This window comes from Scyliorhinus torazame, chromosome 13, assembly GCF_047496885.1.
Source record: "Scyliorhinus torazame isolate Kashiwa2021f chromosome 13, sScyTor2.1, whole genome shotgun sequence".
Lineage (NCBI taxonomy): Eukaryota > Metazoa > Chordata > Chondrichthyes > Carcharhiniformes > Scyliorhinidae > Scyliorhinus > Scyliorhinus torazame.
Genome location: NC_092719.1, coordinates 113,824,899 through 113,840,725, shown reverse-complemented (window position 1 = coordinate 113,840,725; position 15,827 = coordinate 113,824,899). Strand labels below are relative to the sequence as shown.

Genomic DNA, 15,827 nt, shown 5'->3' with positions numbered 1-15,827 from the left:
GTAAACCTTCTCTGAACTGCTTCTAATGCATTTATATATTTCCTTAAATAAGGAGACCAATACTATACACAGTACTCCAGATGTGGTCTCACCAATACCCTGTATAAGCACAACCTCCCTACTTTTGTATTCAATTCTCTTTACAATAAATGGTAACATTCTGTTAGATTTGCTAATTACTTCTGCCCCAACTACTAACCTTTTGCAATTCATGAAATAGGACACCCAGACCCCTCTGCACCTCAGAGCTCTGCAATCTCTCACCGTTCAGGAAATACGCCTCTTTTTATTCATCTTGCCTGAATAGACAGCCTCACATTTTCATACATTATACTCACTTTGCCAACTCCTTTTCCCACTCACCTAACCTATCTATGTATCCTTTTGTAGCCTCCTTATATCCTCTTTGTGACTTTCCGACGTATCTTTGCATCATCAGAAAATATAGCAAAAAAAACATCCAGATCATTTATATAAATTGTAACAAGTTTTCTTAAAATAATCTTTGTTGTCACAAGTAGGCTTACATGAACACTGCAATTAAGTTACTGTGAAAAGCCCCTATTTGCCACATCCCGGCGCCTGTTCGGGTACGAAGAGGGAGAATTCAGAATGTCCAAATTACCTAACAGCACGTCTTTCACGAGCATCCGGAGGTAACCCTGCAGACACAGGGAGAACGTGCAGACTCCACACAGACAGTGATCCGAGCCAGAATCGAACCTGGGACCTAGGAGTTGGTAAGCAACAGTGCTAACCACTGTGCTACCGTGCCGTCCTTGAGGCTCCAGTGCTGATGCCTGTGGCATACACTTGTCACATCCTGCCAACCAGAAAATAAGCCATTTATGCCTATACCCTGTTTCCTGTTAGCTAACCAATCTTCTATCCATGCCAATAGTTACCCCTTACACCATGAACTTTTATTTTCTGTACTAACATTTGATAAGGCACCTTATCAAATGCCTCCTGAAAAGTACAGTTCATACCAGTTCCCCTGCATCCACATTTGTTGCTTCTTCAAAGAACTCCAATAAATTGGTTAATCATGATTTCTCTTTCATTAAGCCATGTTAACTCTGCTTGATTATCTTGAATTTATCTCAGTGCCCTGTTATAGTGTCTAATAACTTCTAACATTTGCAGTACTCACAATATTCTCTAATGCTTAATGTATAACTGATTGTTAAAAATAGCATTTTTATTGAAATTTTTAATTTGAACAAAAAAATGTAACCAAATCAAGAAAATGGTACAGCTCCACAAAAATGTTTCAACACACATAGATAGGGGGGGACAGCCAAATAGCAATATGGTTGGCCCAGCACAATCATTGGACTCCACCTGCTGCCCCTATACGCACCACCAGAGAACCAAGGAGAGAAAGATAAAGCCATGAAAACATGGTAAAATAGTGCATCCTTTTCCACACAGCGATTGCTCACAACGACCACGAGAATTCAGGATAAGATCTTCACGCCATGTTCGGGTGGGCACCAGAACATATCTTCCTCAACAACCACAGGCATCAATAACACAATTTAACACGTTCCCCTCGGATATCAGGCCTATCTTTACCCTTGCAGGAGCCAATCACAGATTCTTTAACCCCACCCCACCCATGACAAAAATAAGAAATTGCAAGGAAAATCTGCGAGAACCCCAGTTCTAAAAGGATATTTTACATATACCACAAGACACAATAAAACTTCAATATCGGGCACAGTATAAAACGATCATCATTCCACATATTTATACAGAGAGGACCAGCAAATATTCATACAATAGAGTCGGATTATAATCAGTGCGGCCAGCACCTCCCATCAAACTAACCAAGACAGGAAAAAGCAAAAGGAAACTACCAGGAGCAGAGAGTCTCAGGATAAAAAAGACCAGGGCTCAGCCATAGGCTTGTGTTGTTCAGATGCACACCCTCCACCATATGACAAAGAAGGGGCATAGTTGCCCCCATAGGGGCAGCACGGTAGCATTGTGAATAGCACAATTGCTTCACATCTCCAGGGTCCCAGGTTCGATTCTGGCTTGGGTCAGTGTCTGTGCGGAGTCTGCACATCCTTCCCGTGTGTGCGTGGGTTTCCTCCGGGTGCTCCGGTTTCCTCCCACAGTCCAAAGATGTGCAGGTTAGGTGGATTGACCATGATAAATTGCCCTTAAGTGTCCAAAATTGCCCTTAGTGTTGGGTGGGGTTACTGGGTTATGGGGATAGGGTGGAGGTGTTGACCTTGGATAGGGTGCTCTTTCCAAGAGCCGGTGCAGACTCGATGGGCCGAATGGCCTCCTTCTGCACTGTAAATTCTATGATTCTATCTATGATAAGAGAAAAGGCTGCTAATTCAGATAAAGGAACGTCCCAGCCATAAGGAGGTCAACAGGATATCAACCACTATACAGGACCTGACCCAGGCCCTACCCACATGCTCATAGGAATCAGTAGACCCAAGGATACTCAAAACACAGCCTCTCAGGATGTTCCTAATAAGTGCTTGCGAGAAGGGACATCCCAAAATAAGGGGGCAACAGAATACCAACCACAGTACCAGACCTGGCCTAGTCCAGCACATTCTTGCGCATTGGAGTCAGTACCGCCAAGATACTCAGCACACCTCAAAGCTTACCATCTGGCCGGCCCCGCTGCTCACTAACCGCACCTGGGGCAGCGCACCAGCCCCACCGACACCAGAAAAACCATGTCAACCTCAACAAAGGAGGCCCCACCACTTAAGAGAAGAAGAACCATCAAGACACCTATTAACTGGGCATCTTGGAAGGCAGGGGGGGGGGGCATGGTGGTACAGTTGATAGTACTGCGATCAATGCGCGAGGTTGTGGGTCTAGGTAGAGTGGTCTTTCAGAGGGTCGGTGCAGACTCATGGTCTGAATGGTCTTGTGCTGCACTGTAGGGATTCTATGGGCACCCTTGGCAGTGCCAACCTAGCATCCTAGCAGTTCCCATGGCATCTGGCATTGCCACTTGGGCACCTTGGTACTGCCAGGGTGTCAGGCTGGCACTGTCAGGGTGCCCAGGTGACACCAGCAGTGCCAGGGCAGCACCCTACCCAAAGGGCATGCAGCTGGGGGCCTCCGATCCCCTGGGAGACCCACATGAGTGCTGTTCCATCTAGTCCCCATTTGTGGGGACCAGTGCTGAACGGCGCTCGGCCAAGGTCTCTGAAGCAACTTCAGCGCTTGTTCGGGTACACCGAGGGAGAATTCAGAATGTCCAATTCACTAACAAGTGGGACTTGTGGGAAGAAACCGGAGCACCCGGAGGAAACCCACGCAGACACAGGGAGAACGTGCAGACTCTGCACAGGCAGTGACCCAAGCCTGGAATTGAACCTGGGACCCTGGCGCTGTGAAACAACAATGTTAACCATTGTGCTACCATGCCGCCCATTTGCAGATTTGCCCAAAAATGATCCCGCCCATTGTGGGCAGTATTCACATTACAGCGTTTTGCAAGATCTCGTCGGAACTCGGGAGGCGTGGCGAGCTGGGTAGATCCTGGGAGCGAGGTCCCCCAGCTTTAAACGGCCACGCTGCACCGCCGCAAGCTGCTATTCGGACACAGCGTGGCTGTTGAATCGTGCCTAGAAGCTGTGATTGGAGGGGCAGCTTCTCAAGTTTCTGTCTCTTCCACATACGGAAGGCGACTTTTCTTTCATTGGTCACCCCAGTGATTGAAGTTTCCAGAGCTTTTGCAGTCTTTCGGGCGACTTTTGCCTGTCACCCCTGCGCATTTTGAATCCTGTTCCCCGCTTTTGTACTAAATGCCTCTATCTATGCACTCCAAGGTCCCATATGCTTTGCAATTACTATCTCAATTTCTAATTTTCCATTGTTATTTTTATAGCAGCTTATCATGTACTGTGTCAAGGAGACTGGCTGAAGATTTTATTTCCGATCTATATTCTGCATTTAGCTGTTAGGAGACTCATCATAGCAGCTGAGGAGTCCTGATTCTAACTTGGGGTGTGTTCAAGGGCAGTGGGATGGCTGGGCAACATTGCAAATTTAGTGTGAGGTCGGGGCTGTTTTAACTCCTCGGCCTCATCTAACTGTAGCACTATAGTCTCTTGCACAAAGTGGATTCAAATGACATCAGTGCCGATAGATGTGTACTGGAAACTGTAAAGCACCAGATTTTGATGTAACGGCTAATGTATCTATGATGCAATATCACACGATTAAGTAAATGTACAACCCCATGTGGAGTACTGAGATGCATGTTGTTACCCCACCCTGGGCTATTGTGTGGTTGATTCAAACCCACATGCCCCGGAGTCACAACACAAGTGAATAAACCAATAATTCTTATGAAAATACACAAGATCATAGAATTTACAGTGGAGAAGGAGGCCATTCAGCCCATCGAGTCTACACTGGCACTTGGAAAGAGCACCCTATGCTTCCACCCTATCCCCGTAACCCAGTGACTCCACCTAAACTTTTGGACAGTAAGGGGCAATTTAACATGGCCAATCCACCTAACCTGCACAACTTTCAACTGTGGGAGGAAACCGGAGCACCCGGAAGAAACCCACGCAGCACAGGGAGAAAGTGTAAACTTCACACAGACAGCAACCCGGTGCCGGAATTGAACCCGGGACCCTGGGGCTGTGAGGCAGCAGTACTGACCACTGTGCCACCGTGCCGCCCTTTGGCCCTTGGCTGCCCAATAATTACAGACACTAGATTTATCAATTTAAACACAATTACTGTTTATGTAAACTAGAACGAATATGAAATAAGTAGTGAAAACAGTTGGATGAATGTTCTTTAGCACCTGCCCCCCCTTTACTGCCCCATCCTCTATCGACACACGCAAGACAGATAAACACAGTGGGGAAGGGAAAGGGTGAAAAAATGATAAGGATTGAGGTCAAAACTAGGAATCGTTGCTTCAGATGATGAGATCTTCAGTGCACCCTCCTCATGGTCTGAGCGTGGTTTGAAGTCTCTGTCTACAGCATGGAATGATCTTCTTTGCAGCTTAGCAGTATATCTTACTCACAATTTTTCCAGGCGTGGCCTCTGGCTTAACAATAGCCCCCTCTCCACAGAGAGAGTTATCCAACAGTGGATTCTGCTTGCCCCTTATTTTTAGAGAGAGCGTTATTGGATTCTCACAGTGGCCTTTTGGTGAGAATTAACTGGATATTTCTGGACTGAGTTGATCACATTCCTCCATCCAGCTTGCAGAAATGAATGTGAAATGAAAAAGAAATCGTTGTCACTCTGAGAAACACAGCAGTGTGACCAGAGCCAATCACCACCTGTCATTGGGGAGAGCACCTCCCCTTTTTGCCAATTCATTGACCACCAGCAGAATCAATCAACTCCAGTCATCACTGAACTCTCCTGCTGTCCTCTGCTTGAATTTAAAGGCACAGGCTAAATACAAGTTACTTTACCTTAAAGTCCATTTCTCATCCATGGATTAAGATGTAACAGCAAATAATAAAAGAAAGGGAAAATAAAGGAATAAACAAGAACAGGAAGGACCCTTACAATATAGATCTGTAAATAAACAAGAAAGGTATTTACAAATAACAGTCTGTGATATTCTTAGGTTAACAGGCAAACTCTAAAGAAACACCACCCAGAACTCAAATGCAAGGCTAAACTGATACCACTAGGAATCCACTGGCTTCAGGCGGGAGGTAATTTAATTTGTGGAGAATTGAAAAAGGATCACTTTTGTAATATTACACATTACAAAACTATTTGCAAATTAATCATCTCTGTAATGATTTAAACATTTGTTTAAATGAGTGGACCGTTCAGTTATGCAATATATTTCTGGTTACTTAGTTGTACCAACAAAACCTGAGCTTGTGCGTTGTGTTCTGAAAATAGAATGAATATTGTTCTGTCTCCCTAGGACGTATACAACTCCCAGATTATCCATTTTCTCGAAACAGAAAAGCATTTTCCTTTAACACTCTGCTGACCAAACCAGAAGTGATCGTAGCCCTGTGCAAAGTACGGGCTGAGTGCAACAAAGTGGCAACCATGTCTCTATTTTTTGTGACCCTGATAAAAGGTGTCCGACTGGAGGAGTTTGAGCAGATGCAGTCCCAGGCTCATGCGCAGGTATTGGCTTAGATAGTGCCTCTTTCATTTTATTAATTAATTTCATTTACTGTTGATTGCACATCGAAACACAGAAGATGGGCATTTTAAGAGGCGCAGTCATGAAAAAGGAATGGGAAGCTAAGTTCTCCAAGGATATGTTTGCTCCACTAGCTAAAAGAATGAAGAACTTGGCAATCATTGCTTCTGGGCCCACCAGCAAGTGAGCCACCGAAAGCCTGTCCCCATATCCCCCTTCCCCCATATCCCCCCTCCCCATATCCCCCATATGCCCCCTCCCCCATATCACCTGATCACCGCCTGCATGTCTAACCATGCATGCTTCATTGTGTATCGCAGGAGGAAATGTCGAGGCACCCATCCCCGCAGATGCCGACCGCCCGAAGGATGCCCCAGTGCGGCCACGGGATACGGAGAGACCCGGACCCTCTGGCACACGACGCCCGCAGGATGCACCTCGAAGACCACGGGATACGGAGAGACCCGGACCCTCTGGCATGCGACGCCCGCAGGATGCCCCACGGGATACGGAGAGACCCGGACCCTATGGCACGCGACGCCCGCAGGATGCCCCTCGGAGACCATGGGTGACGGAGAGATCTGGAGCAACAGGGAGATGACGCCCCAGTCTCATGCGGGTGCGGCAACGCAGGCGTGTGCCACCCAGCGACGAGGGGGGCAGACACAGGCCCCCGTCGCAGCCGAGCCACGAAACCACAACCCAGGACACCCCTACCCAGGAGACCCCTACCCAGGAGACCCCTACCCAGGAAACTGAAATACAGGACAGTGACACAGATTGGATGGGTGGAGACGAACCGCCACCCCAAAGTACCATGGACTCAGAGTCGGATGATGCGCACGACACAACGCCACTGCTATCTCCAAAACCCTCCGCCATCGCAGAGACACTCACCTCGGTTGGGCACTTTAGTGATGAGGCATCTGGTACACTCACTGGTGCGCACAACACAGCCGTCCCGGTACAGCAGGTGGCGGGAGGAGCAGCTGAGGGGCCGGGAGGTAGGAGGGCAGCCCGGCGCAAGCAAACGTCTGCCGCCCAGATGGATCCCGGGTTCCTGGAGATACCACACCCACCCATAGCTCCGATGGAACCACCGAACCTGGGACGAGCGAAGAGGGTGACGGCCAGCTTGCGGCGGCTGCAGTCGCAGGTGGAGGAGTCCACCCGCGTCCAGGAGCTGCGAGTGGTGCCGGTCATGCGTGCCACCCAGGCCGACACCGTACGGGTGGCGTCCGCGGTGGAGGTAATGGGTGCGACGGTGTCAGACATGGGGAGCGGTTTGCGAGGCCTGGGGCTTTCCGTGCAGGCGGCGTCTGTGGCCCAGGACATGGCTGCCCTCTCACAGGAAGCCATGAGCCAGACCCAGCGGCAGATGGCAGAGGCGTTCAACGCCATGGCCCAGTCTGTGCAGGCAGTGGCCCAGTCTCTGCAGGCCATCGCTGAGGGCATCGGCGCCATTGGCCATGCGCTAGCCGGCATCGCACAGTCACAGACAGGGATGGGCAACTCCCTGAGCTCCATGGCTGCAAACCTGCAGACCCTTGTCGATACCAGCACGGGCCTCCAGGACTGGCAGCGCCAGGTGTCGGAGGGGCGTCGGATGGCCATTCCGTTCGCATCCCCGACCCATGTAGAGGCCCGGGGGCCATCGGGCACCCCGAGGGAGGAGGAGGTGCTGGGGCCCGTCCCGAGTCCCCCTGTAGGGGAGGTCCCGGAACACCTCAACACCTTGGACTCCCCCCCCCTTCCTTCCCAGGTGCATCGGATGGGCAATGGGCAGGACAGGCTGGCAGCTTGCCATCCCAGTCGCCCGGGCCGCAGCCCGGCCCATCTAGGCCAGGATGCCCCAGGAAACGGCTGCCAAAGGGATCCCGAGTCAGAGGGCAGGAATCGCAGGAGTCCACCTCCAGTTCTGCTGTACCGTCTGGGGAACCACCTAGGCGTAGTCAAAAGGCCCGTAAGGCCAAACATTTAGACACTGAGTAAGTTGTGCAGGGCACAGATGAGTTTTAGGGGCTAGGGCACGAGTATGCACTGTTTTTGTTATTAAAATCAATTTTACACCTACAGAAGCTGCCTTTGTGCTCTGTCCAAAGCATGCGGGGGTGTCATGTATGTTGAGCGCAAGTGTGTGTGTGAGGGGTGGTCTTACGTCGGCCCCAGGTGAGTCTGCCCCCTTCCCCCTGGGCCTCCCTCACCATCCCCCGGGCAGAGGACGGGACCGTGCGCTGCAGTGTCGCAGCCGCAAGCAGGGATGGTCCGGGTGGATGGTGGTACTATGGCCATGGGTCAGACATCGTCCAACGATGTGGAGCCAGGAGCTCACCGCAGAACGGGTTGTCATCATCCTCCATGGCCTGCAATAGACATGCTTACCGGCGACTGTGTGAGCCCGGCCGTTGTGCCGCAGGTGGATCGGCAATGGGGGGGTGGTGTGCATGCGGGTCGGGTGGGTGGAGTTGGGGGGGGTGAGGGTGCTGGGTGGGTGGATGGGTGGGGGGTATGAGGGAGGCCCAGGTGTTCGGGTGTTGCCATGGTGTGCGGTATGTGGCCATTATCGCCGATTCCCACGCCCCCTAGTCAGTGAAGCGGGCGTCTATCAGCCTGTTCCGTGCCTGCTGGCCCAGCCGGTAACGGTGGACAGCCACCCGCCCATGTCTAGCCCGTCTACCCTGACCATTGCCCCCATCACCCCTCATCTGGGGAGGACTGCGCCTCTTCCTGCTGCTCCTCCACTCCGCCCTCCTCTGCCTGCGGCACATCGCCCCTCTGCTGGGCTATGTTGTGCAGGACGCAGCACACCACAATGATGCGGCCGACCCTATCTGACGGATACTGGAGGGCGTCCCCTGAGAGGTCCAGGCACCTGAATCGCATTTTGAGCACGCCAATGCACCTCTCTATCACACCCCTTGTCGCTACATGGGCATCATTGTAGCGGTTCTCCGCGTCATTCTGTGGCTTCCGTATAGGCGTCATCAGCCACGACCGCAACGGGTAACCCCTGTCGCCCAGCAACCAGCCCCTCATCCGGGGGTGACGTCCCTCGTACATGCCGGGGATGTAAGACGGCGACAACACGTATCAATCATGTACACTTCCCGGGTACCGGGCGCAGACGTGCAGGATAATCATGCGGTGTTCGCAGACCACCTGGATGTTCATGGAATAGGTCCCCTTCCTATTGGTGAACATGGCCGTTATCTGCAGGTGGCCGCATGGCGACGCGCATCCCATCGATCGCGCTCTGGACCATGGGGAACCCAGCCACGGCAGAGAAGCCCACGGCCCGGGGATCCTGGCTGGCCCGGTCCACAGGGAAGCGGATGTAGCGGTCCGCAATGGCATATAGGGCGTCTGTCATTGCCCGGATGCACGGGTGCACCGATGGCTGCGAGATGTCGGACAGGTCCCCACCTGGCGTCAGGAATAACCCCGTGGCATAAAAGTTCAGGGCCACCGTAACCTTGACGGACACGGGGAGAGGGTCCCCCCCCCCAGTGCCACACGGTGCCAGGTGTGCCAGCAGGTGGCAGATGTGTGCCACGGTTTCCCGGCTCATCCGGAGTCTCCTCCTGCACTCCCGGTCCGTGAGGTCCTGGTACGACAGCCGGGGACGGTACACACGGGGCCTCCTCGGGTGCCTCCGTTGCCGCGTCGTCCTCCTCCCCCTCCTCGTGTTCCTCCTCCACTACGTGCTCCCCCTGCTCCTCCCCCTCCTCGTCCTGTCGGCCGAGTGTCCCTCCAGCCTGGGCGGTTGCCGCCTGCCCCTCTGCGGCAGCTTGCGCCGCCTCTCTGGCACGCTCCTCCTCCTCATCCAGGGCAACATGGAGAATAGCGGCTCCCGCCACGGTGGCCAACATCACTGGCTGATCGGAAAACATGACGGCCTGCGGGGGTGGGGGGAAACGACGACATGTCATCATTCCCCGTACACCCCCCCCCCCCCCCCCCCCCCCGCCAGATGGCATGGACCGCATGGGTGTGACTGTTGGAGGATGGCACCTGGCCAGGCGGACAAACTCCCTTGCCCCCGCGCACCCCCCCCCTGTCCCCCTCCACCCCCCCACCCCCGTCTCCCTCCACCCCCCCACCCCCCCCACCCCCCCACCCCCGTCCCCCTCCACACCCCCCCACCCCCGTCCCCCTCCACCCCGTCCCCCTCCCCGGCACTCATCCTCCCGTCCCCGGCACTCATCCTCCCGTCCCATTCCCCGGCACTCATCTTCCCGTCCCCGTCCCCGGCATGCACCACCACCCCCCCGCCCCCCTCCCCGGCACTCATCCTCCCGTACCCCTCCCCGGGACGCACCCCCCCCCCAACCCCATCCCCAGCACTCCCCCGAAGCCCACCCCACTCCAACCCCCCCCCCCCCCTGCCGCACACACACCCACACACACACCTCTCCCCCACACACAACAGACTGCGGCCACGCCATCACCTCTCCTGCGGCCAACCCCCAGGCCGTGACCTACCTCCACGCTGGACAGCGTCAACCATCAGAACTGGGTGACGCCGTTCAAAAGGTGTATTGATTTACGTCGACGGGACCCGTGGTCACGTCGGCGGGACTTCGGCCCATCCGGACGGGAGAATATCTGCAGCCCCAGAGTCCATTGTCTCGCTCCCGCCCTTGCCATTCTCCGAGGCGTGCGGCGCGATTGACGCCCCGCCGACTTTTCTCCCTTCGGAGAATTCGGCAGGCGGCGGGGGCGGGATTCACGCCAGCCCCCAGCGAATCTCCGACCCGGCGGGGGATCGGAGAATCGCGCCCCATATGTGAACAGTGACTAAAGTACACGAGCTGAATGGCCATTCACATGCCAAGCTTTCTTAAGTTTTGTAAAGGTGGAGGTGGAGGACAAATGTGAACGGTGGCAGAGGGGCCTGGCCAACCACACCCACATGTTTTGGGCTTGCCCCAAGCTTGCTGGATTCTGGACAGCCTTCTCCGAGGCAATGTCCAAGGTTGTGGGGGTGAGGATGAAGCCATGCCCAATAGTGGCAATCTTCGGGGTATCGGAGCAACCTGAGCTACACATGGGGAAGGGGGCCGGCACCCTAGTTTTCGCTTCCCTAATTGCACGCCGGAAAATCCTGCTCGGCTGGCGATCGGCAGCACCACCCAAAGCTGCAGACTGGCTCGCTGACCTCTCGGAATTTCTCCACGTGGAGAAGAAGTACGCCACCCGAGGGTCAGAGGAAGGCTTCCTGGATACTTGGGGGCAGTTCGTCGGCCTGTTCCAAAACCTGTTCGAGGCCAGCAACGAGGAGTAAGCCAGGGGAAAGAAAAAAGATGAAGAACCAAAGGACTGCGCAACCCTGGGTGGGGGGGAGAAAAATGGGGAAACCACAAGAGAAGAGGAAGGGTGCTGAAACCAATGTGGGGGGGAAGGGGGGGAGGAGGAGGAAGGGGGATATCATAGACCGATCCAGAGGGTAGCAAAATGTACATACAGTTAGTCAAATGAAGGACAAAACAAACCTCTCTGTAAAATAAAGCAAATTAGCGCAGGCAAGAAAAATGTAATGTATATTAGTAACAACTGTTTATAAATATGAGAAAAGCCAATAAAAAGTTTTGTAAAGATGAATATAGAAATAGTTATTTAGATACTCTGTCTAAAAATATTTATTAAATGACAATAACTCCACTGTCCTTATTGGTTTCAGATACAACTATTTCTTAGCGATAGCTGGATCAATACGTTGAAGAAAGTTTTACGTGCCAGCCTGTGGGATGTTCGTAAAGGGTGGTTTAACTTACGGGAGTCTAACTGGGAGGTTTATCGCAAATCTAAGCTGCACATGCTGATGGAAATGATTAGGTATAACCTTCAGGACTCTCTCCGCTACCTTGTGCAAGACTCCCTTGTCAACTACACTCAGATGATCCTTGATGGCTGCCATAGTTCCCTCAACTGCTCCAGTAATTTCAAATGGGGAGAAGACCTTCTTAACAGCAATTTCAAGTAAGATTTCCAAGATGCACTTGAGCATATTTCCACCGGCTACTCTGCCTTCAGAACTAAATATTTTCTATCAAATACTTAATTTTATTCCTGTATTTTCTTAATCTTTTTATATACGGTTTTAAATACACCATTTAAGTTCAGAAGCAAGTAAATGATTTTGATATTTTGAACCATTGTTCTAAATACCAATATTCATTTGTCGTACATCTTTGCTTTATTGCTTCTTGCATTCATTTTTCTTCTATATTGTTGAATTTGTCACTGTTTCTCTGCATCTTTTGTTGTTACTTCATTTTGTCAAGAGGAACTGATTTAGATAAGTTATTGAGCCCGAATTGCATTGTTGAAATGGTGCATTTACTAACATATTGTAAAATATTGCGACTAAGTACGACTGAATTTTAAAAAATTCAACAAACTTATGCCAATTATAACCTTTTGTGCATCCCTAATCTTGATAGCTGGGCATTGAGCTATCTTGACCATGAACTCTGGAAATCCCATTCTAGCTCTCTCCTTTAAAGATGCTTCTTGAAACCTTCATCTTTGATCAATATTTTGATCACCTGTCCGAATATTTTCTTACACGGTTCAGTTTGAATTTTCTCTGACCCCACTACCACAAAGTCTGTTGAAACATTGTACATTGTTAAAGGTGTAAAATAACTTGTTGTTATTGTAGTTACTCCAGCGAATAACCAGTATCAGGCTAGCCACAGACCTCTCAGTCTGCTTGATCAGATCTTATGACTTTGTGCACATTTCAATTCTCTCCTGATTGTCCTCTCATAATGTATCCTTCATTACCTTATGCTCTTCCAAAATTCCCCAGCATGTAATAATTCAAAATAACACTCATTCACCTGTACAAGTTGATCTACATCAGCTCCCAGTGCAGCAACACCATAATTTAAAAATTCTGATCCTCGTGTTCAGAGCCCTCATAGCCTCACTCCTTCCTGTTTCTTTAACCTCCTCTAGACCTATAACTCTCCGAGCACTCAACATTCCTCCATTCCTAGTGACGACCACGTTTTTTGGATGGCCTGCTATTCTCCGGACAATCAGGAATCCCGATACCGGTGTCGGGCAATGGAGAGTCCACCCCCATGGCTCAGTAATGACTATCAGATCATACCCATTTAACTCTTTGTGCTATCAGCTCATTTATCTTGTTTTTTAATGTTGGGTGCATAGATACAGAATCTTAATTTTGTTTCCCTACAACTTTTCCTGACAATAGCCGATCTCTGGGAACAATAGAACCACTGTTTCTTTATTGCCTTTTATTCCCATCTTTTGTTTTCACTTTCTCTGCCTTTTGTTTCTAACTTAGTTTCCATCTCCTCCAACTCCCTGCGCGGGTACCCATGACCCTGATATACCAATATTGCTAATTGCCCTTGAGGGGGCAGTTAAGAGCCAACCACATTGTTGTGGTTTGGAGTCACATGCAGGCCGGACCAGGTAAGGACGGCAGATTTCCTTCCCTAAAGGACATTAGTGAACCAGATGGGTTTTGACAATGGTTCCATGGTCATCGTTAGACTTTTAATTCCAGATTTTATTGAATTCAAATTTCACCATCTGCAAAGGCAGGATTTGATCCTGGGTCCCTAGAACATTACTCTGGATCTCTGGTTAACTAATGCAGTGACAATACCACTGCACCACTGCCTCCCTCCTACACCACCCTCTAGCCAAGCATTTATCCTACCTATCCTCCTATTTCTGTTCTTGCTCACTTGAAGTACGTTGGTGTATTTCACTATTTTAAAGATACTAACGCAGGAATTCTCTGTATGGGAGACTATGGGCTGGATTCTCTGATTTTGAGTCTATGTCCGGAGGAACTGTCTCGTTTTACGACGAAAAAATTGGTGAGGACCCAGCACCAATCCTCTGACCGGTGAGGGGTCACCGATATAAACGCCTGGAGAATGGCCAGTTCCGTGGCTGCGCATGGGCATGGCGACGACCTGCAGTGGTCGCACCGTACAACATGGCGCCGGCCGCGAGCGGACCCGACCTGCCAGATAGTGCTCCCCTGAACAACCCTTCGCCACGCACTGGCCACCCTCCACCAGACCCCCCCCCAGCCCTCGCGGAAGCCTCCCCGGCCAGCAGCATGGCTTCCTCCCGACTGGCGGCGCTGGACACAGATGCTGGGTTCACGAAAACTTAAGAGCACACATATTCCGCACCATCGGGAACTCGCCCCATCGGGGTAGAGCATCGGTAGAGGGCCTTCAGTTAATGTCCTGAGGCGGTCCCAACGGTGTGCAGTGTATTCCTCGATGACACCGTTTTGGAGAGGGTGAAGTATCCAAAAACAGGTGACGCCCCCGATTCGGTCATAAACAGGGATTCTTCGCCCTGTCGCCGGTTACGATATCGGCGTGGGGCAACGGAGAATCCCGCCCTATGTTCTCCTGCCAGAGCTGAATCACAACTGATTTACGCTCACGGTGGGAGCTGAACCGGAAGCGAGTCACAATCGTTAGCCAAATTCCACTATCGGGTCGCCATTTTGAGCGCGCAGCCTGATAGCGAAGTCCAGCGGCTGGGCACTCCCTTCCCCCCCCCATGACACAAATCAGCCCCACCCCTGGGAATTTGTGGGTCATCCCATCCCCACAGTACGAGGGTGACATGACCCCCCACCAGAGACTCCCATGAGAGAGACCCTCACCAGCAACCCCCCAATTACAGAGAACCCTCACCAGAGACCCCCCCCAATTACAAACACTCCACAGATACCAGCCCCCATTACAGAGACCCCCACCAGAGACCCTCCATTACAGAGACCCCTGCTTGGAAGTCCCCCATAAGAACGACCCCCACCAGAGACCCTCTCCATTTCAGCGACCCCTGGGAATAGTTAACTATAAAGATTTTGTTTAAATTTATTGAAAGTATATCTGTTTGGTCAAGACATTCCATGGGAAATGAACCGGAAAGTATCTGCTCCCAAGCTTTTGTTTAGTTGAAAAAGGCACAATGTGCGGATATGTTATTTCTGCTCACAAAGAACGGGTTTTGTGAATATATGTAGCGTCTGGTGGACACTGCTTAGAAAAAAGAGGTTTCCCTTTTAAAGTGGAGATGAGGAGAACTTTTTTCTTGAGTCATTAGTCTGTGGAATTCTCTTGCCCAGAAAGTAATTGAGGTTAGGTCATTGAACCTGTTCAAGGCTGAGTTAGATAGATCCTTGATGGGTAAGGGAGTCAAGGGTTATAGGAGGCAGGCAGGTAAGCAGAGTTGGCACCACAATTAGATTAGCCATGATCTTATCGAATGGCAAAGCAGACTTGAAGGATTGAATCACCTACTCCTACTCCTAAATCCGATGTTTTTAGTATGGCTCTTCAGGAAATTGTTAAGGTTAAATGGCAGAGAAAGAGAGGTTACAGAAAAGATGAGTGGGCAACATTAAATTGAACCCTAAAACAATTTTCAAACAATTTTGCCTAATTAGGACCCAAATCTTCATGTAGAGTCAGAGGAAATATGAATCACAGAATGGTTACAGCATAGAAAGAAACCTACCTCATACCTCCTCTGTCTCAGCTACCTCCTTTTATTATGATTTAGTCAACCTATTCTTCATTGTTAAAGGTAATCATTGGAAGGTAATCATTTAGTACCTCAACTATGCCCCCTCCCTCCATTCCTAAGTCCTCTTTTGGTTGCTAATCGACCATACTAT

General features: G+C 50.9%; 1 protein-coding gene across 1 annotated transcript in view; it reads left to right on the top strand.

The window, feature by feature from the left end:
• Positions 1–15,827, top strand: part of dnah1 (dynein, axonemal, heavy chain 1) — a 1,119,271-nt gene that overhangs the window by 204,268 nt on the left and 899,176 nt on the right. Inside the window, exons 10-11 of the mRNA XM_072472076.1 lie at positions 5,906–6,117; positions 11,817–12,115. Coding sequence (XP_072328177.1) covers positions 5,906–6,117; positions 11,817–12,115 — 511 coding nt within the window. The remainder of the gene's footprint in view (positions 1–5,905; positions 6,118–11,816; positions 12,116–15,827) is intronic.